The 23903-nt window shown below is 45.1% G+C and overlaps 1 protein-coding gene across 1 annotated transcript in view; it reads right to left on the reverse strand.

Annotated features, from left to right (window-relative positions):
* LOC139288441 (nucleolar protein 4-like) overlaps positions 1 to 23903 on the reverse strand; it is a 121750-nt gene that overhangs the window by 69438 nt on the left and 28409 nt on the right. Inside the window, exon 4 of the mRNA XM_070909738.1 lies at positions 17394 to 17500. Coding sequence (XP_070765839.1) covers positions 17394 to 17500 — 107 coding nt within the window. The remainder of the gene's footprint in view (positions 1 to 17393; positions 17501 to 23903) is intronic.

The following is a 23903-nucleotide window of genomic DNA, read 5'->3' on the forward strand; positions in this document are numbered from 1 at the left end:
TGAATTATCACCATGGAAACTGAACTGAACAGACCGGACAATATACATTATAATCCATACAGTGACTGAGGTCATAACATTGTATAACTTCCTCTCAGTATTGTGAAAAAAAAAGACTGTTGACACCCGAAAAACACATGAATGGTCTTCATATTGTTTCCTCTCTTCATATGCAGACAATACTGTTTTGTCTTTACGTTCTACCTGGTGTTTTCTGCACACTGTTGGTAACATTTCAGATATCAGGGCTCCTTTTCCTTCTTTAGAAAAATATATATTGGTCACTTGACCTTTCACAGAGTCAGACAATCCAACTGTTTCCCTTCATTGAGCTGTAACGACTGTAATATAATATACTGTACTTCCTGTCAATCACAAAAAGGAACTAATATCCCACAAAAACATGTTGCCCTATAAACCTATCAACGTTCTCCAACGTTGTTTTTGTTTATGGTGTCTGGGCTGGATGGCAGTTGACTTAAAGGTAAATCAAAACCATGTGAATTGCAAACCATGTAGTGAAAAGACACTCAATGCTCCACTGTCCTACTGTTGCCAATACTACCGACACCACTGAGAACTAACACCCAACTGCAGCTTTCAGTCGCCTTTAGCTCGAGCAGTCACCACTGCAGAAAGAGCCCTGCCACCATGTGTAACAATGAGATATTCCACACATACTTTTAGAACTATTAACAGTGCTATAATGATGATAAAGAACTAAAGGAACCTGAGCCGCACCGCCACACACAATCGGACCACTGTCGGCCTAAAAATACTGAGCAGTCTCAGCTAATCATTGACTCACAAAGTGGGACAAGGGAGTGGGAACTGTTGTAAAGTGTTAAATCAACACTGAGACTCCAAATATAACACGAGTTTCCACACTGAGTTTCTTCATAGAAAAGGTGAGTGTGGAGTACACAGTTCATAGAGACACCAAGTGGGTCAGCTGTCCGTCAACTACTACTACTACATCATCATTGGATCAGCCAGTCGTCCACTTCGTCAATCAGGGAATAAGTCAGCCAGCCAGCCAGCCAGCCAGCCAGAGAATAAATCAGCCAGTCAGTCGGTTCCCTAGCAGCCAGAAGGGGCATGGATACCGGAGATTAGTGGAGTGTCCAACACTCTGAGCCCCACTTAATCCAGTCAGTCACAAATCTGCCCCAAGCATGACGATTAACCCCTTTCCCCTGCAGGAAGCAATCCTAGGGAAACACAGCATGGATTAGTCCAGGAAAGGTCACTGCTGGACCAGGCTAGTTTCACCCTGCAAACACATATGCAAACACTGCTGAGCCGCAGCCAGTCACCACAACCGGAAATACTTCTTTGAACCAGGCAGGTTTCACCTCAAACCAGCAACAGAGGTCAACATGTGTACAAATACAGAGCACTGCCAGATAACATGGGAACGGGCACAACATTATACACAAACCTGCATTAATCGACGTGTTTATATCAACAACAGAAATCAAATGACTACATGTGATGTGAAAGAAAAGGTCACTGATAACGACGACCCGACAGAATCGTCAACTCTGCGGAGCTTTTTAGGCTCTTTTGTCTGTTTTAACGTTTTTAGTTTTACAGTTAGGTTCAGTCTCACCTGTTTCCAAACCAGCAATTTAACAAAGATTTATAATTTATAGATACTTTGACTATGGCTTGGATCAAACTGATAGTCAGACGTCTGAATTCATCCTTTGAACAAAGTCAATCACGCGGGCCACGATCAGATCGGAAGACGCCCACGAGAAGGAGAGCTTTGTTTAGCTTTTACAGAGAGTAAATGTGTGTTTTCAATCTGTTGATGGGGACAGACGATCACTCGTACAAGCCGGCATACTAGCAGCCCGGGTCAGGGGTTGGAGTTCTTCTTCTCGCGCTTATCGCTGCAGCCCTGTCAGTCTGAATGCAGCCTAACTCACCTTAAAAGGCTGTGATTGTATCATCACTTTAAGTCCCTAGAAAAGAAGTGCCTTTATCGTTTTCATTGCATACCTTCTGAAGCATCCTAATAAATATCTGACCCATCTCTTTCTGTTGCTGGAGCATTCACCACTAATTTTCCCTGCGTATCACTTATTTTCCAGGAAACTAACTGCTCTGACTGCTGGCAATGATCAGCGCTCAGCTCAACTCATTGAGTTGTCCATCTCTACTTCAGCCAGGCTCCCTCGTGAGCAGGACCAGCCATCGGTTTATACTATAAGAAGTCAGAGATGAGAGAGGAACTCGCCTGGAGGAAGAGGAGGGGGTGAGGGCTTCAGGGAGCAGTAGAGGAGGAGTAGAGGAGCAGGGTTCAGCTCCAGCTGTATTATATAGCTGATCTCTGCAGGGACTCTCTGGTTCCACTGGTTGAGCACTGAGCACACACACAGCAGCATGGCCGCCAGGCAGCACTCGTCTGCCACAGACAGCCGAAGTAATTACATGGATACGCTTCCTGTGTAACCCACTATAGAATAACATTCACAATGCTTTATGATTGACGCTTTTATCCTGAGGACCTCATAATATGCCAACTTTAGGTGGGTTACCTGGTGGGAGGTGAGCCCAAACAGTTTTAAAGGCTCTGAAAACCAATTTTCTCAATTAGCTTCTGACTATGAATGATGGAGCCCTACATGAACACACTGTTTTCTGCCAAAGTTAGAACAGTTTTGGTTACTGCACTGGAGAGATTTCTGCATTTCTGTTCCTCTCATTGGTTTGAGGTGGGTGGGGCTCAGCTGGAAAAACGGACTTCCATGCACCAATCAGGATTCTGATCAAACCACGTCCACATATTCCTACTGAAGCAGAGTAACTGATTTTTCAATGTTATAGAACAAGTATTTAGGATAATATATATTTATTTGAAACAAAGTCTTCGGGGGCTCTACCTATCAAAATACTCACGGGTGATACAACACGAAATCTTCGGCAGTGCACTTGACAGAACAAGAGACTCCTTCTATGGTCCTCCTTTAAAAGTGCATCTAGATAGTGAGTGGCTCATCACTTTGTGACATAGCGGCGATCATAAGCATCAGAAAACCAGTGTCATCAACTAAACATGTTCACGTGCAGACGAGCCACCGTTACCTGTGAAACACGACAGTGACTTCAGCAGGAAATGTTGCCTTTTTTTACATTTTGCTCACACAGAGCTGCTGAATGGTTTTATTCTGAGAGCTGCTGTGAACTCTGTAAAGACTTTAACTCTGTGAACACCCAACAAAACCCCACCTCTTTCAACTTCACCACCCACGTCTGCCTGTAGGTTCTGTGGAGTTTCTCTTAAACAAATAAGACGAAGCCTCGAGAAGAAGAAAGGAATACAAACTGTGCAGGTGAAATAAAGAAACCACAGGGAGCTTTGAATACATGTTTAACTAAGGGAGAAAAAGAGAAAACATAAAATAAACATATGAAGTCTTTTGATCCTTTACATTTTATTCACAGTGCATCAGTCTTTGAACAGGACCCGCAGGTGACCTGAATGAGACAGCCGGGATGCCGTAGGAGAAAATATAACATTGTCAAGACATATTTTGAATTTCAGAGAGCTACCTGACTGCAAACTGTGTGCAGCTGAAGTGGTTTAAAACATGTCACGCGAATGATCAGATTCTATGGATTCTCTCTGTTGATCTGCCATATCAAAAGGTCCCGCCTGCTGCATGAATGTGTTTACATTCATAAGTGTTTAGCTTGACCTCTCCTCGTTTTATGGTTCCACTATAGAGGCCAGGGAGCTACATGCTGCCTCAGGCGATGCTAATCAAACACTGAGTTTGCACACAACAGGCTGAGCTCATCAAGCAGTGAGCACGAGTGAACCACCCGCCAGGCAGAGGCAGACTAACACTGAGAGCCTTTCACGGCACAAAGCTCTGCAACTTTGACACTAACTGCTAAACATAAAGCTCAAGCTGCCAAATGTCCCACCATTAGCACCATTACATCAAACACAGGCTAATAATAACTGCCTCAGCAATGCCTTAATTACAGGCAGTATAGTTGTGAATGCTACCGTTAAGGAAGAGTTTCCAGAAAATCAGTTTGTCTCATTAACAGTCCGACATTCAGATCGCGTAATCCAATCTGTAGTCGCATCCTATGGTGGGCGATCTCTGATGCACTCTCCTCCGCCATGTTGCTCAATATGCAGCTGAACTGGCAACAACAAAGTGCCCAACATATTTAGATTTAGAAGAGGAGTTTGTCACGCAGCAATGTAGCCATTAGCTTGTAGCATACACACTACATGTAGCATGGTGTGGAACACGGGAAGGTAACGCTGGATCGTGTGGACACCTTTAAAATAATATCTAAAGAACTAGTCTTGTTTGGAAGAGGAGGGTAAGAAGTGAGAAAGTGAGATGCTGCTATTGGGGATACAGGAGTCCCGCTCTGCCAGATTCTGACAACTTAGACTGATCAGTACGTTTCAAATGTCGCCAGGCGTCAGTCTTCAGACTCGAGCTGAACTAAGTTCAACCTGAATCACGGCTCTCAGCTCCACTGCAGGGTCGACCACACTGGTCCAGAACAAGAGCAGACAATGGAAACTACTCAGTATTTTGTAGCTGTTGATTTATTTATATTTTGGTAACTTAAAGAAAAAAATAAAGATCAATTCAATGCTCTGCTCCTGCTTCCTGTGCTGCTAACAGTAGCTGTATAATTACCACCTAAAGGGAGCTCAGATGACTCATCTGCAGGGGATTTAACATGAACAGAGGACTGAAAAGTGAAAATATCAACTTTTGATCGTGAGTCTTTACTGACTTCTCACAGACCGGCTTTAGCTTCTACTTTGGTAACATGTCTTGTCTTTGTCTCTACGATAAAACAAAGTAGATTCTGCTTGCAGAAAGCTATAAGAGATGTATAGTTTGCATGTATCTAGTGGCACATGCCTGTCTGAAGTCCTTAACATAGCAAACAAGATAAGAAGCACTGGATCTGGACGTGTACTGTCTGATAGAACCACTCATGTATACGATGTGGATCAGCATGTACCAACATCATCACATTAGTCATGAATGTCCCTCCAACTATTTCACAGAGAGAAAAATCCTCATTCAATGGTCTTGGCAAGTAGATTCATACACTTCACAGTTCTCTTGATGCCGCATCACATGTTGAAATGTTGACAGGGTGTGTTTAAGTTGGATGTCATACACATGTCATGCAGTTAAAATGCAAGGATACGCGACAGCACCGCTCACTGCAGCCTTCAGCTCTCTGCAAAGGCATCTCACAAAAGGCTACTGACGAGCGCTGAAGACATGCCGCTGCAGGAGGAGCTCGACAGGCTTATTGTTAGAAGCGAGATTGGATTGCAAGAACTGAATCGAGTGATCGACGGACAGCATGAAAGGTGGTCTGGAAGAAAACACCTACAGATCCACTTTGATAGAAAAAGATGTACGAACATACAACTCGAGCAGGGAGAGAAAAAGACCTCTTTTCTTGGAGAAAAATGGAACTGACAAAATCTAAAAGGTTCATTCAGAAATACGTAGAGAGGACAGAAAGAAATGCACATAAAGACTCAAAACAGGAGAGGAGAGGTGACGTGTTGTAGCCCTGAAGTTGTCTAAAGCGACGTGGCCTCCTCAAACTACCAGACTTTGGCATCAAATGTGACCGGCATGTACCTGCTGCCTGTAGGAGTCGGCCCTGGACGTCGTCTACAATGATACTGAGTCATGTTATGTGGAGGGAAAGCGGTTCAAACAGCACAGTTTCTCAAGTCCAAGTAGACTGAACATTATCAGACCAACCATTAGTCGACTGACTGAAGTAATCGCCAACATTATGACACTTGATTAATCATCTAAGTCAGTTATCATTTGCTGGTTCCAGCTTCTCAAATGTGACACCTTTCTGCTTGACTCTGTTTTGTAAATGAAACTTTTTCAGATTTTTAGCCATTTCTCTGTTAAAACAAGCATCTGAAGACGTCACCATGTGCTATTCCATGACTCGTTTAGGTCACTTTCTTTTCTACCAAACATTCTTTTGTTTCAGCTTCTCCAAGTTGAGGATTTGTTGCTCGCCTCTGGTTTACATCATTGTAAATATAATATGAATATTTATGGGTTATGGACAGTCTGACGGAACAAGACGAGAAGACGCCACCTTGACAGTTGATAATGTTTGATAATGAAATAATTGTCATAGCAGCTGTCTGCCCCTCGCGGCCTCTGACAAACACCAAAATGATAAGATATCCAACAAAAGGAAACGCACAATAAGGTAAAGAGGGAAAGAACAAAAAACTACTGATAGCATTCCCATGATGCAGCAGACGCTGGAGAAAGAGACTCCGGAAATAGAGGGATCCAACCCATCCAGAAGGGAGAGGAAGAGGATGAGGGGGGAAAAGGGGATTAGCAGGCTATCCTTCCTCCCCTGCCCTCCTGCCGAGCACATGGCCGGGTCAGGGGGACACAGGGGTTATTTTGGAGCAGAGCAGAGAGGAGCTAAGCAGTCCCTCATAGGAGGATTTATCCTGGAAGAGGCTCTTCTAGTCCTACTGTCCCCTGGCAGAAGGCTGAGGGTGGGGAGGAGCGCTACAGAGAATCTGTGAAGACCTTAACCCTTTAAACGCCAGACGATAACAGCAGATGCCTGTTAAAGTCTGTGTTTTGTATCAGTGTGAGGTCTGATGAAGCTTCACTCTTCTGTTGTACAATAAAAACAACAGGATGCTGCATCATCGATTCATTTGCCATCTATTTTCTTGATTTGTGTTTGTTCGACCAAAACTCTCAAAGCCTCAAATTCCCTATGCTATGCTATATAAGTGAGATCATTTATTAATTATCAAAATAGTTGGAGATACATTTTTTTGACGATTGACTAATATTCATCTGATCTAAAATACACAAATTAAATGTAAACAGAAAAATACAAAACAAAGGACATCTGGAAAAACTAAATCATTTCCTGGACTGATGTTGAAACTGACAACGTAGCTTGCAAATGTTCAGCAGCTTCATTTAAAAGTAGTGAAATGTGTTTTGGTCAATTTTTACAAAAACCAAGCCCAAACCAAACCTGAAGCTCCAAACCACACAGTACAGCAGCGCACGACAAACACCGGACGGTGTAATGTGCCTTTTCACCTTTGACCTTGAAACGTTCGAGTGGCAGCTGAATGGTTTGACCTACACAACTACACAATCTGTATCTGTCCACTGACGGAGGAAGTGGAGGTCTGGCAGATCTGAATCTCAGTGTCGGACTCTTCAGGTGCTGCATCCAAAGGAGTGAACGCGGCAGAAGACGGACTCTGCTGTGACCCGGCAGGCGGAAGATAACTTTAAATTGGATATAAAAACCTGGACGCCTCTTTATGATCAATATTTTCTGTACATTAAACTGATTCATAACTTCGTCACCAGAAAACCACCTTCTGACTCCTGACAGTGATAAAGTATTACGAGTTTTTAAAGCGACCGGCGGCAACTTCGGGCAAACAGTTTCCCAGGAGATGTTGCCATGGAAACATGCACTGTGTACAGTATACTGGATGCTGGAAGCAGATCTGTGCGGTGCTTACAGAGTCCGTCCTTCAGCTGGAGGAGCTCAGCTCAAGCCTCTGCCCCTGCTGAAGGACCCTTGTGCCCACTGACTCCCTCTCAGCTCCTGGGGATCCAGAATCCAACCCCGACCTCTGACCCGCCTGTGGAGGGTGGCGTCGACAAAGACCTCTCATTGAAACTGGCAGAGAACCACGAAACACCTTCAGCTGTGCTCTGAAAGTAACCGCGGTTACAGCGCAGCGAGAAAAAAGACTGTTTTCACAACCTTCGTATGCACTAAGACGCGCTGCTGCTGCGTTCTCATTCACTCAAATTTTGCCGCTTTCAACATTATTTTTTATTCTCTCTTTATGGGGACGGGGCTGTTAGGTCATTACTGGACAATGAGGAGAATAATACGCACATGTGCTTTAACACAAGACCTACAGGAGCTGTTCGGAGAAGCTCGTCAGACAAGAGACACGCAAACACAAGAAAGTCAACGGTACTCAGTTAGTCAAACGTTTTGTTTCTTCTGTCGCAGATTATTCTACAGCTCAGAGTTCAAACATCTGTGTTTAATGGTGGTTTTGTTCTTTCTCCTGAAGGCTACTGGCGACCCCCCCACCACCACACGTCATAATGCTCCATTCAAATGAGAGGCCACTGTTTCAATGCTTGGCACGCGCCACCGATTGTTCCTCACAGTGTGCGGGTGCTTGGTCATTCCGCATCACCCACCCACCCACACACACACACACACACACACACACACACACACACACACACACACACACACACGTACACACACACCCACCCACCCAACACACACACACACACACACACACACACACACACACACACACACACACCCACCCACCCCACACACACACACACGCACACACACACACACACACACACACACACACACACACACACACGCACACACACACCCACCCACCCAACACACACACACACACACACACACACACACACACACACACACAGACGTAAACACACGCGCGCGCACTGGCATCAACAGAACAATGTGCGTCTGTGAGGAGCACGCGGGCCTCGCGCACAGGAGCACGCTCCTGAATGATAATGACAGTCACACTTGTCGCAGGACCGCGCGGCCTGCCGGAGCACAATGACCGGCACCAGCGCGAGGAGCGGGGTCTGCCCCCCCCCTCCCCGCCCCCGCCCCCCCCAACACAGCCGGCACGAGAGGAGAGCGATGACAACAACACAATACAACTTCCTCAAGTGTGTTACCGAAAGAACAACCTGCGTTTTTGTTTCCTGGCGATTTAGTTCGCATCGATAATCGATCAGAGCGCCTGTCAATCAGAGTCCAGCGGCACGACGAGATGTGACCGCAGAGGAGGAGGAGGAGGAGGAAGAGGAGGAGGAGAGCTCTGCGGGCTGCTGTCACGCAGCCAGCCAGCCAGCAGCGTGCGGGGAGCAGATACTGGAGCACAGATAAATAATACAGCACGCAGAAAACGCCTTCTTACCTTCACTCGTGCAAGATTACAAACAGGACAGTCGACCGCCACGCGCGCTCTCCGCAGGCTCGTGCTCTTGTTGTCGCCGTTTGCTTTAATTGTTTATTCATTCGCCTCCAGTTTGTCTCGGTGTTTATTTCAGATGGACAATATAACCGGCTGTGTGCGGGGAGGGAGTGAGAGCTCGCCAACAGGACCCTCAAGACTCTCTGTGGAGAGCGGAGGGGGGGCGGGGCCACGGCTGCTGACATCACAGCCCGAGAGAGAGAGGGGGGGGGGGGGGGGGGTGGACTGTACTACACACCCAGATGCCAGTTTATTAGGTACACGGCGCTAACACTGATGCAGGTGGTGCAGGAGACACGAACACTGAAGGAGATTCATCATTCACCTTCATACCTGTCACCACCCCCACACATCAGTCAGCTGGAGGATTCAGTTCATACACTTAATGAGACTCATCGCTTCAGATCATTTCTAGGTGCCCGGGCAGAGTCCCACTGGCTTCTCCCGCATAATCGAACATTTTCAATAAATATAAATACTTTGGGGGGGTCAAAGCAGAGCAGAAAGAAATCAGCATTCTTCAGGACCGTCCCAGAAGTTAGTGTCACATACTGCTGCGGTGGTGTAAAAAGACCTTCATCGTTATGAATATTCTTTTATTTTCCTGTTCAAGAAAGAAACAGGAAAAAGAAAAGCGTCTGTGTGTCAGTGTGTCAGATAAGATGAGATGATGCTGTTGTCTGTGGTGTTTATAAAAAATGAGGGTGACAGAATTAATTATTTGCAAAGATACTAAATCCTGAAGGATGTGCACAAACATTAAAACACGTAGCAATGAGCACTGAAATAACAACAAAACTTCCAGTGAAAACGATCCTCTCTGTGCAACACACAGTTTATTAAAAAGCACATTCTGGCTGCAGATGCTGGTTTAATATATTTCTTGGACAAACACGAAGCCGTCGCCGACACTTCAGGCACAGACAGGATGTTTCATTTCTTTTGCACACTGACCTTTTCACTGGATTACCCACATACAACTGTTTAAACACACACTGACCACTCTCCACACTCATGAGGCTGCTGTGTGTGTGTGTGTGTGTGTCACATACATTCACATGACAAACCTGCCACCTATAGGCAGAGGGTGAAACTGCGGGATAATTAGCCATGCATGCCCATGCACAGGGACAAAGTGCAGAGGGAATTGCAGCACAGTGTGTGTGTTGATAAGGATGCTTATCGCTTCCTGTAACACAGAAAACAGTGAACGTGCTGCTCGGCCCGAGAGGAGACCGAACGTTGTCTAAAAGAGCGGAATTACAACTGGGTTCATCTTCCAGTAGAAAGTTGTAGTTTGAATAAGGAGGCGGGTCCTCTCCGCACTCTGCAGTGTCATCAGTTGGTTTATTGGGATCCGTCTGACCTTCTCTAAATGCTGTGGCAGTGCCATTAGTCCTGGTTTCAATGTTGACTTGTAGTTTGAGATGCTGTGTGTCATTTTATATTCATACAGCACCTTTCATACACAAAATGTGGAGCTTAATAGAGAGCCAGTTTCAACAGAGTAGTCGATGTTTTTTACAGCGTTTACGTCACATAGTCTCAGGCAGCTTTCCATCCCTCTCAATTCACTGCTGGAAAGATGGTCTTTTCATAAAACTGGGCTGTCTATGCAACAGAAAGACGCAAATACTTTTGAAATTGCTGCTACATGACCAGAGAAAACAGAGAAGAAGGGGCTGTGGTATTCCCATTTGCTCAAAAAGGTAGAAAACCTCCAACAACCAGAATGCACTGGGCCCGTTGCCTTCCCTCATTACTGGCGGTGCTTGACTCTTGGCTGCGACGGCCCTGAATGATTCCAGTATTCCACTATTAAAATCTTCCACGTCTACAGGAACACCGCTCTTTGTTTCCAGAGTCGAGCTGCAGTCTCACCTGAGCTACCTCAGAGGGAGCAGTGACGTCGGGTGGTGCTTTCACTGCCTTTCATACACCACCTGCTGTGCACTTACAGACCACCGAGGGGATTTTTCTTGCGGGGCTGTTTCCATGGCATCTCTACTTTATTGGGCAGTATACACTAGAGAGGGTGAGGGCAGATGGTGAGAGGATAAGACGTGATAAAGGTCACGCCCCCGGTGCAAACCCACGCGAGGGCTTCAAGCCACGAGGAAAAGACTCCCGAACCTTAACCGAGTTCAGCTGTCAGTGCCTAAACACAACCATAACAACACGCTGTCGCTGTTACAAGCAGACACTGTGTTACAGAGCCGGATAACAGATGAAATACGCTGTCAGTGAACATTTTACTGGTTCGTTCAGTATCTATATTTTTGCAACACTAATTATATCCTTAATATAAAACATAATCTGGTTGCCATTTTTACGTCAAAACTTAATTAAGAGACATTATATCATATCATAAATAACGCATAATACATATCATATGATATGTTATTTATATTTCTACACCTACACAGTGGCATGCATTGTTGCCTGTTTGATGGGAGGCATTCTGAACCTCCCTGTTTATCAAATATGTAAATAAAATAAGTTTAATAGGTTTGGCTTGGCCTTCTGTGGCAGATTTCTGATCTATGTCCATCCACTCCACAGACGCCTTGTGGTGCCTTTCTTGGCTCTTTGTGTACATGTACATGGTTTCACTTGCCCTCAGCATTTGTCTTCTTCAATTTACTAATTGGACCTTTGATCAACGCACACAAGCTACGATCTTTGTAGCATGATCATGAAGATCTTGAGGTCACGCGGCCATTTAAAATTCTTGTTTGTACATTGGACAATCAGCGCCCATTGATCCAAATTCATCATGTGATGAACTGCGCTGCGGCCTACAGACTCGGTCGAGGATTTCACATAAAAAGCAGCAAAGTGAATTCCAGAGTGAATTTGTAACTAACGGATGTTAGCCGTGTTGGCCTTGTCGCCAGCTCTTATCTGTTAATTGCTTGGCTGCTGTTCCTTGACTTATATTTATATCTATATTATATATTTACTATATATCTACAAGGCGTTTCAGTCAAGAAGGAAGACAAACTGGGAAACAGGAGTTAGTGCAGGACGTAGTGCAGCTGCTCCACTGGTGGGATTTTGTGGAGCCGAGCAAAGGAGTTTCTTCAGATGTCACCGTCACCTGAGCATACTTTATTTGCAGAAATACTACATTAATCAGCTGGTTGGTATCACTCAGTTCTAAAGGACGTTGATATTGGACGATTCTGCAGAGAAGACCATACTTCTTATTTCTAAATTTATGCTACTTTTCTCGTCTTGAATGGGAGCACCGGTAACTTGTGTAATTTCCCCCCCGGGATCAATAAAGTATTTCTGATTGTAGTTATGGTAATTAAACTACTGTTCTACAACAGTTGGTTAAGGTTCAGGTTAGGAAAAGTTCGTGGTTACGGTTAACATTCCTAGACTACAAGGCTGGCTATATTAACAGGTATCTCTACATCTCTCCAGTCACGTCTAACATCCAAATAAAGACCAAATTTCAAAGCGAATTTCCAGAGAATCTGCAAAAAGAAACTCAATGCGAATTAATGTGTGTTTCCATCCACTATACTTTTCTGTGAATATTAGGAGTTGGGCGCATGGAGATAAACAACTGGTGGAGGTAATTCTCCGGTTGGTGCCATTAAACCACTGCAGAATGAGATGACCTCCAGTCAGAACGATGTAGGAAGCATGATGGAAATATGGGATTCGTGTTTATTTCATGTATTCATGTGAGGAAGATTAGAGTCTCCTCATCGCTGCACACTGAGTGACGTTTAAGTCACAGGCTTTATGTACGTCATCATGTATTCACTGTCTGTCTGTCTGTCTGTCTGCGTTACACTTTGTTGCATTTAGTTTTTATCAATACAACAACTTTTCCACTGCAGCCTAACCTAAAAACCTCCTCAGGTTGTTTCTTATGTGCAAACTGAAAATGTGCATAAAAACAGGAAGATGAAAAACAAAGTGTGAAATACCTCGTTATTGTAGCTAATTAAGGCAACTAAGCTATCGGCTCCTGAGCTTAAACTAACCAACTAACAACTAAAAGTTTTTAAAAGCTCATCTGGCTCAAACTGTTTGAGGCTGCGGGAGACCACCATCCACCGTGGTTCACCTGTTACTATAGAAACTACCAGCCACGTGGATTTGCCAGTGTGTCGGGACTTTGGGTGATTTGTATTATTTCTCATCATCATCATTCTGACAACTGGACGTCCGTGAATTATTTCACAAATGTTTTGTTTTTCAGCCTACAAACTGCGGACAAAAGGTTTTCAAGGCTGCTCCACCGACAAGCCTTTTATCTCCAAATGTAGGATTTCTTTTCTGCTGTCTTTTAGTAATTATAATAGACCAACCCCCAACCTGACTCCCCCTGCACACACACACTCCCCTCCTCCCAAAAATAATGAAATGTCTTTCCTCTGGAGGTAGCTGAAATAATGGGCAGAGAGAGGGAGAAGGGGAGACCATAAACGATAATGAACCACCTCATTCTTCTTTTTTAATTCCTTCTCTGACCCACCCCCCCCATCCTCCCCCCCATCACCTCCCCCAACCCCCTCCTCCCATCCCTCCTCCTCCCCCTTGCATCCCATAGTTGCCTACAAATTTTCTCATTTCTATTTCCACCCCGGCCGAGCACATCCACCTACTCCCATCCTCATTTTCACTCCTCCTCTTCTCCATCTTCCTCCTCCTCTCAGCCAGACAGAGCCACCGCCCTGCCATCTCTCTATCCTCCTCCTCCTCCCCCTCTTGTCTCCTCTCCTCTCACTCCTCACCCATTTCTACATTGTCTGCAGCAGCCCCCCTACACGCTCCCCCACCCCCTGCCAGGAAGCAACCTGGGTAATTTCCTCCTCTTATTGAATTGGGACGGGGGGCGGATGGAGGGAAAGATAAAGGGATGGGCAGATGAACGGAGGCTTGGGATGAGTGCTAATGGAGCCGGTGGAGGATTCACACATCACAAATACGCTGCACGTCTTCTTCTTCTTCTTCTTCTCTCTTGAGTAAAAGTACAGATTATCTTCTCTCTCCTCTCCCATTTTCCTTCATCCTCTCTCTTAAAAACAACTCAGACAAAAGACTGTGACCTTTTTTCATGGTATGCTACGTTATTCAACTATCCTGCACTCTGTCTGCTTCCCCTAACACACACACACACACACACACACACACACACACACACACACACACACACACACACACACACACACACTGAGCCTAATGCTCCCTCATGTCCTATGTTATTTCTATAGGTGAGTGAGTCATTGCTCCTCTATTCCTGTCTGTACTTTTGCTCCTCTGGGCTGAACACTATAATCTTTCTGCAGCATAGTCTCATCCTGACACACATACACACACACAAATACATATACATATACACACACTCTATACTGTCTGCTAAAACTTCACTTTAACTCTTCCAGCGACAGGATTGAAAAGGCAGTCTGGTCTGACAAACACGTCTCACATAAGAGTGTTTGGGTGTAGGTGGATGAGGTGGGAAGGTGAAGGAACAGCACAAATCAAAAGTTGACTTCCGAAAGAAATCAGCAGCGACAGAATAAAGACTATAGCAGAGTATTTTTTTTACTAGAGCTAGAACAATATATCAGCCAGTAAGAAACAAGAAAGTTAGTCTTAGTCTCTAATCAACTGCCATTTATTACATGTTTACATACAACTTATAAATGTTAAAGTAAAGTGTTACTAGAACTCTCTTATATCAATATACTGAAGGTATTGGCCTCAGAAATATTATAGTTTTCAGTTCAAGATGTGACGTTCAACAGGGCAGAACGTAAATCTTACTTGTAGTAAATCTCTCCTCAGCTAGCGTGGCACCGTGTTATTTATGGAGTCCAACAGCCTCTGTTCTGAAGAGAAACCTACTGGCTGCATTAGTGACTTTACTTTCAACCACTTTCTTGTAACCCTCTCTCTCTGGCATAACAACGACCTGATAACTGGACCTGAGGTGAAAGATGTTGGCCCGCGGCCTCGGCCACTGGAAGCGTAGTATTGATCAAGATTCCTTAAACCTGCAGGCTGCAAACAGCACCAACATATTTTATTTATCGTTCACAGGCTGCTTCTGCTGCTGGAGCGACTTTTGATCATTAGAGCGCAGACCAGTTACTTTATCATTAAATCATTCCAAAAAAAAAAAACGATTAGCGGGAGTTAAACCAGGATCCAACATTAACTCCTCGTCCCCTCGATGAGAATATATCAAGAGAAAAGTTCAGGTTGCTTATTTAACATAAACAATAACTATGACCGACGCTGCTCGCTTTCAGTGAGGAAAACACGCAAAGAGAAAACCTTAACATGAGGGTGATAATGAGAATCCTGTCGATACGTCAGTGTGAGCCAATTAGAACGGCTCTGACATGGTGTCACCAAACAGACGGGTACAACAGTTAGAGAATAACAGGAGTCACAGAGGTTGTTGCAGGTGTGACTGTGTGTGTGTGTGTGTGTGTGTGTGTGTGTGTGTGTGAGTGTGTGAGTGTGTGTGTGTGACTGTGTGTGTGTGTGTGTGTGTGTGTGTGAGAGTGTGTGTGTGTGTGTGTGACTGTGTGTGTGTGTGCGAGAGACAGGAAAATGGCAAAAGACAAGAGTAGAGTGTGGTGAACATATTGAACTGTATGCATGTTTTTAAGATATAGTGTGTGTGTGTGTGTGTGTGTGTGTGTGTGTGTGTGTGTGTGTGTGTGTGTGTGTCTTGGGCAGGCAGATATATTGGCATTCCAGTGTAAATTGGCACTTCAGTGTCTTTCTCTCTCTCTCCTCAGCTAATTAACTTGACGCTCAGGGGCCTGGCTTAATTGGAACGAGCTCAACCCTCTGTTCCCCCGCCCGTTATCTCCACACACACACACACACACACACACACACACACACACACACACACACACACGAGGAATATGACTGACAGCGAGTGTGTGGAACTGATATCACAGTGGTACAGGGTGGAGCGGTGGTGGTGGTGTTATGGGAACAATATGGAATATATCAAATACCCGCACCCCCCCACCCCCCCACCCACATGCTGCTGAAGCACCGAGCCGAGTCAACACAGCACCGATCCACAAAAGAACAAGAAGCCGAAGCTTTCCTCCAGATACAACCATCAACCATCGATTCCACCTGTCCACCCCCCCCCCCCCCAGACCCCCCCCACTGTTCTCTAATTGTGGCCAGTGTTGCAGGACTGATTTATGGAAATAGCATCAATATGACGGAGACCCTCTTCCCAAGTAAAACCACATACGTGTACCTTCGAATGATGGCTGCCGTAGCAATTATGACTCTTATCCGTCCACAGAGGGGGGAGGTCGGGGCGGACGGACCGCTACAGACAGTCAACGTTGGTTTCATTTAACCTCGACGGCGATCATTCATTAGCTTATGAGGCTACTATTGTCACCATGACGACGTCCCCTCACCTTAAAGAAGCAGACATTTTAACCCAAACCTGAACCTAACCTAACCGTGCCTAAACCAAAGCCTCCCCATGAAGTTGTCACATCACAAAACAGATTTATTGACTTGATTCACTTTCATCAGAGACTTGAAACCGTTTTAAAAGTCACAGACAGAAGATGTCACTGAGAAATCAGAAAACACTGTGTGGTTCTCTTTAGCTGTTCAGGTTATTCATCAAGTAAAGACGAAGAGAATCATTTCCACTTTTCCGACATTTCGTGGACTAAATGTGTAACTGCTTAATTTACTGACACTGAATTACATGTACTTTGAAGTGACTGACTGCAAACCCAGACCTTCTAATTCTGCAACATCAGAAACCTTTTTGATTCTGTTTGTGTCCAGACCATCCTACTTGTCCTCGGGTAATTTGTTAGCTAATATGAACAAGTTGTCAGTTATATAAACGCATTCTGTGCAGAGAATATACAAACAACACTGTCTCACACTTAATAAGAAGAAACGATTTTGGTCCACTGACCTCCACCAGCGTCAGACTGAAACACTGATATTTCTTCTCATTACAGTGTTTTAATTACAAGACAAGTGTGTGGGAGTTTTCTTCCTACCGAGGCATTAGTGGGCCTCCTGGTTTCCTCCTACACTCCCGTCACAAACAATACTCCAGTGTAGAAATGAACCTGCTGGTTTAAAGCAGTTGCCACAGTCAAGATTTACTATATGATCCACTCTCGGGGGGGGCTTCTTGTGGTCTCAGGGTGCACACAAACACATATTCTGACAAAAACACGTGCAGGGCACACCACACAGTGTCTTTGAGTTTAACATGCAGCTCTGGCGCGGCGACCTCACATACCTTGTTGTTGCTCATGCACTGCAGCTTCATCTGTTTCATGTAGGTGGTGGTGAGAGGCATGTTGTAGTCTATCACCTCCAACACCAGAGAGCTCGGCCGGTCGTTCTCTGGAGGGGAGAAGAGGGGACATTTTTTTTTTTAGCGAAAATAGCAAAGGAGCGTCCAACATCGTCAAACCAGAACTGTGAGATTTCCTCTTCTGTCTTCATACATCACACATCTGTACCTGCGATGCTGTATTCACATTACAGGGGAACAACGAGGCTCTAAAATATAACCGGGGGGGCCCAGACTTCGCCTCATGGCTTGTTGCAGCTCACTGAAAGACTATATGATACTACTATTATTACTAACTTAACCCTTTCATTCACTCAGGAACTGCCTTTGTGTCATTGAGACATCACTGTTTCATTGTGACATCGTATTTTCATTTGTTCTTTTCTACGGAGGATAAAATATCATTGTTATGCATCAGTTTAAGTAGACATGTTAAATTAATCTTCTTTCAGAAAGAAAGAAATGAAAGAAATAAGAGAGAAGGGGAAAAGCCCGTAAATCACTGCAGGCTACACAGATCACTGCCGAGACTCTTAACAAACCCGGTAGCTGAATCTGAAAGTTTGCTCTCAGTATGACGATGACGCGATTCAGAAACACTCGTGATTTATTTGTCCTCCGTCATCATTCGCAGCACAAGCTTTCAGGTCAGCACAGCTCAAACGCATCCAGCGGCCGGTTCATCAGGTACAACTGGATAAAACTAGCAGTCTAATCCAACAGTCCTGCGATGAATCCTCCATTCATGAAGGTTAGAGTGGTTATACTTCAGAGTGTGATCCGTATACTGACAGGTGTTTCTATTATTTTGTCCACATCGGCTAAATAACAGAAACATCTGTAGCAACAACACACCTTTGGCCAGCCACCTTTAAAACTTAAAATGTGTGTTTTTAGAAAAGGCACCATCACCAACACTGACTGAAAGACACTTAACAGAATAAAATGTGCTTAATAACACCACAAACTACCACCTCACTGATAAACAGCTTTGAGACATGTTTATTTATGTATTGTATGTATGATCGTACCCCCCCCCCTCTGACTGACAGCTGGTCGGTCTTCTGTGAAACCCAGCGACTGTTGATGCCGTCCATCATCATGATGCTGTGTCAGACAGCCAACACTAGAGGCCCCTCTAGAGCTGGAGGACCAGCGACGCAGACAAAGAGAAGCCGCCTGGCTCTCAACTGTCAGTCCTTATTCCTTTATTACTTCTGGCTTGTACCTGTACCAGTCTCTATGAATCCACCTCTCTATGAGTCTCTCTAGTTTCTCCTCCTCCTCCTCCTCCTCCTCCTCCTCTCTTTTCACTCAGGCTTCACTCATCCTGGGACCTCCATCTCTCTCTTTTCTCTGGGAGTTTGTCCTCACCTGAATCGAGGGTCTAAGGAGGGTGTACGCTGTACAGATTGTGAAGCCCATTGAGGAAAATTTGTCATTTGTGATATCGGGCTGTAAAAATATAAAGTTGAGTTGAGTTATAACATAAACTAAAGCTCTGAGTCTCTTTCTCTCTCCAAATACGTTCACTGCAAACGTGTTTTACTGCTTAAAGAGCTCTTTTATAAAAGGAAACAAAGAAAACAGGAAATAAAAGCACATTACAAGCAACTCAATCTCCATCCATACTTCTCTCCGCTGCCTCTCCTTTCACTAATTTATCTTCTGACCTCGTAAAAGGACGTGTCTAACGTCTGAAGTGTCTACAGAACGGACACGAGGCGCGAGATCAATATGGCTTAGCACAATAGACAGGACCGTCATCGCTGATTGGTGATTGATAGTCTTGTACGAGGCAGAGTGTGTGTTGTATCCTCCAGAGACGGACAGACTGCGATTACTGACCGATTATGTGACACAAAGCTGCCACGTGGTTTTCAACACGGGGCTCCGGACCCCTGCTCGGTCAGGACAATGATGGTCTTGGACACCGGGTGTGTTTTTAACACACATGAATGTGTTGTTAGTCATCACGAACATGTGCACCCTCTAAGATTCACCTGTTTAGGGACAGTAGTGTTGTGTGAGCAGCGAGCCCAGTTTTAAATTTGTTTATTTTAAGAAAGGGGTCTGCGATAAAAAGGTGTCATGTTTATTAGAACACCGAACGTTCACATCAAGTGTGCTTAAAGACGTTTGTTCATAATCCCAACTGAACCAACGTATCAGAAATTACCGCAGACCACGGGAGTCCCTTATCAATGGAAAGTTGAGCAGAATAAAACAAAGAGAGAGCCGAGATAAATGAACTGTACGGCCTGTTATCACATGCAGTGTCTCACTGGACATTAACACACCAAAACCAGATCCTGAACCAGCACAAGCTCTCTGAGAAGACAAGAATACCCTCCGCACATGAAGAATAAGACTTAATCACGTGCTTATATATACGTACATACACACACATACATATACACTGTTAATGTATATATTTTATATCTTTATTTGTACATACTTCTCATTTCTGAATGTAAGCCACTTTTCTACTCTTGAATGGGAGCACCTGTAATCCCCCCCCCGGGGATCAATAATAATGATTCCCACAACAACTTAATAAATGAGTCTTTGTCACAGCTCCTCTTTATTGTGAACATAAACCTGGTAGTTGTTGTTTATGTCACATGTTTATCTCATGATATATGACCTCTAACTTTCTATTTATAAAGTTCCCCAAAGTGTTTCCCAATCTGTCCTCAGACTCTTGATTCAAATAAGGAAAAACTCTGGTTTTGTTGCAATTTTCGTCACAAAAAGGACGATCGCTAATTTTTCTACATAAAACAAATAAAACTCTTCCGCTAACACACATATACACACACACACACACACACACACACACACACACACAGTTAGCCTGCTGCCTGTGTCAATTAAACATTGCCCCGGTCCACGCTGATTAATTGCATTTAATAATTCACAGCTGAACTTTAGTGGGAGTCACTTCAGCATAGCGATAAAGGGGGCTGAGGTCATAGTCGTGTGTGTGTTCATGTATGTGTGTGCGTGTCAGGGAGAGGCCGAACCCCCACAGGGTAGGAAGGCAATTAGCTGCTCTCTCTATGAGTGGCATCCAGTGTGCACACACACACACACACACACACACACACACACACACACACTGAGCTGAGGTATCACGGCTGTTGTCATTACTCTGTGTGTGTGTGTGTGTGTGTGTGTGTGTGTGTGTGTGTGTGTGTGACTGTTTCCAGCTTATTTCATCTTCTAATTAAATCATTTCTATTACGTCTGATGGAAACCTCATATTTACATTTTTCATATTGTAATTTTACTTTTTTGTTTTAAATCAGTGACACTGTCCAGCTGGTCCACGCAAACAGACGGCAGTGTGTTTTAATTCACACAAAAAATTCAAAAGCTTTCACACATTTCCGCAAATAGGAAACCGTCTCCACGTCATCAGCAGCGTCAAAGCTTCCGTCTGCAAACAGGAACAATTTAAGTAAAAAACCTGACTTCTCTACGAGAATGAAAAAGTGAAGGGACGTTATTTACTGCGTTCCCGTGTTCGTTTTCTCTGCCACGACTCCCCTCTCACCCCCCGCCTTCTACATCTCCTTGAGACTCTCATTTCAAATTTCTTCACTTTCACTCTGTTCTTCAGACTTCTCCCCCCACAACAGTACCGGTTCTTTCCCTCCCGACTGTGTGGAAGATGAGCTCGTTTCCGGGGCCATTTTCTTTGTTAAAAGACATTAATTAGGCTAATTGAGGAGAGAGACAGGACACTCCAATGACTCCTCTGTTTAATGAGGGACGAGGGGAAAACTGGGGGGGGGGGCATGAGGAGGAAGCGAGTGAGGGAGGGATGGATGGAGGGTATAGGGACGGGTAGAGGAGGCGACAAAGGAGGGGAAGGGAGGATGGAGGAGGGAAGGGGATACAGGGATGGGACAGGAAGCTTGGAGCAGCGCAGAAGGGAATAATGGGGGGGGGCCTAGAAGAAGAGCTGGAAGCGGGATGCAGGAATGGTGGGTGGGAAACCTGGAGGGAGGAATAAAGGAGGAGAGAAAACAGAGAGATGGACAAGCTGGAGGGGGGATGGAAGGATGGGCAGCAGGAAGAGGAATGGGGGAGGGATGGGAGCGTGGACGAGGGAAGGGGATGGGGAGGGGGGCCTTCAGGGTGCCAGTAGTTGCAGAAAATATATAATGGGGGGTGGCAGGGTTGGCAGAGGAGAGGATGGGGGAGAGAATGTAAAATGGACGTCAGCAGCTCGTCTTTCAGCTCAAAGCTAACTGGGAAGACTGGGACACTGTTGAATGGCTGCATCATTGAATTCCACATTTCTACACATTTCAACAGACAAATGCTAAAGTGCGACGTTAAAGAGTGAAGGAGGGAAGCACAGCGGTTACTCAACTGCATAGAAACGCACCGAGAAGCTGTATGCCACGTGTACACAGTTACAGCTGCAACTGTTCCTGCTCTCTGTGCTGCAACTGTTCCTGCAACTGTTCCTGCAACTGTTCCTGCAACTGTTCCTGCAACTGTTCCTGCAACTGTTCCTGCTCTCCGTGCTGCAACTGTTCCTGCAACTGTTCCTGCAACTGTTCCTGCAACTGTTCCTGCAACTGTTCCTGCTCTCCGTGCTGCAACTGTTCCTGCAACTGTTCCTGCTCTCCGTGCTGCAACTGTTCCTGCAACTGTTCCTGCAACTGGTCCTGCTCTCCGTGCTGCAACTGTTCCCTCAACTGTTCCTGCAACTGTTCCTGCTCTCCGTGCTGCAACTGTTCCCTCAACTGTTCCTGCAACTGTTCCTGCTCTCCGTGCTGCAACTGTTCCTGCAACTGTTCCTGCTCTCTGTGCTGCAACTGTTCCTGCAACTGGTCCTGCTCTCTGTGCTGCAACTGTTCCTGCAACTGTTCCTGCAACTGTTCCTGCAACTGTTCCTGCTCTCCGTGCTGCAACTGTTCCTGCAACTGTTCCTGCAACTGTTCCTGCTCTCCGTGCTGCAACTGTTCCTGCAACTGTTCCTGCAACTGGTCCTGCTCTCCGTGCTGCAACTGTTCCCTCAACTGTTCCTGCAACTGTTCCTGCACTCCGTGCTGCAACTGTTCCCTCAACTGTTCCTGCAACTGTTCCTGCTCTCCGTGCTGCAACTGTTCCTGCAACTGGTCCTGCTCTCCGTGCTGCAACTGTTCCATCAACTGTTCCTGCAACTGGTCCTGCTCTCCGTGCTGCAACTGTTCCCTCAACTGTTCCTGTAACTGTTCCTGCTCTCCGTGCTGCAACTGTTCCTGCAACTGTTCCTGCAACTGTTCCTGCAACTGTTCCTGCTCTCCGTGCTGCAACTGTTCCTGCTCTCCGTGCTGCAACTGTTCCCTAAACTGTTCCTGCAACTGTTCCTGCTCTCCGTGCTGCAACTGTTCCCTCAACTGTTCCTGCAACTGTTCCTGCTCTCCGTGCTGCAACTGTTGCTGCAACTGGTCCTGCTCTCCGTGCTGCAACTGTTCCCTCAACTGTTCCTGCAACTGTTCCTGCTCTCCGTGCTGCAACTGATATCTCTGGTTCTGCTGCCTTCTTTTTTTTTTTTTTTTTTAAACCATCCATTGTGAGTCTGACAATGTTTCATAAGCATGATGCTAAATCATTGCAGTACTGCTTGGCTTCCTTAAGTTCTGGTTCTGTCTAATGTCTTTCCTGACAATCAATGCTTTTAAAGCTCATGAGCAGCTCTGCCACCGTTTACACATTCACCACAAATGGAGCGAATTCTCCACAATGAACTGTTTTAACTCTGTTTGCTCAGGCCTACTTCACATCTCCCTGTTTACATTAAACTGGCTTTTGAGTGATGTTGGTTTTTAATCTGCCGGATTTTAGAGAGAGGGGGGGGGCGACTCTAATTGAAAGACACGGGAGAGAAAGAAGCTGAATAAGAGAAAGTGATGACAAAGAGAACGAGGCGAAAGCAGCGAAAGTGAAGGACGGGGAGGATTCCTTTGAACCGTCATATTTTAATGCAGATGCAGAGACAGAAAAACACTGAAGGGAGAGGGGAGTTAACATTTAGCCAGCATTGGACTTCAATTTTATGCCAATACAGAGTGTTAATTTCAATTTAACTGAAGTGGAATTAAGTGAATGAAGAAAGAACCACCAGTGACAATACTGACTAAATGTGGCTGGTTTTATAGTGTTAAAAAAAGTCTTTCATCTGCTCATGTCTGCTTGGATGGTGCGATCTTACACTGACTTCATTTTGCTCATTGGTGAAGTTTAAAGGCTGAACCGAGCACGTACCGTAACAACAAAGCAACAAATCACAATCAATAAACTTGAATCCTTTCTGTTTGCAGTCAGCGAAGACACACAAACCAACAACACAGTCTGTGTCTGCTTCACCTTTACGGACGATTTCCAAAATGGTTTTATCTGCTCTTAAAGGACTCTCCCTCTGCAGGCCTCTGATGGCTCTAAAGGACTGAA

Source organism: Enoplosus armatus, chromosome 8 (assembly GCF_043641665.1).
Source record: "Enoplosus armatus isolate fEnoArm2 chromosome 8, fEnoArm2.hap1, whole genome shotgun sequence".
NCBI lineage: Eukaryota > Metazoa > Chordata > Actinopteri > Centrarchiformes > Enoplosidae > Enoplosus > Enoplosus armatus.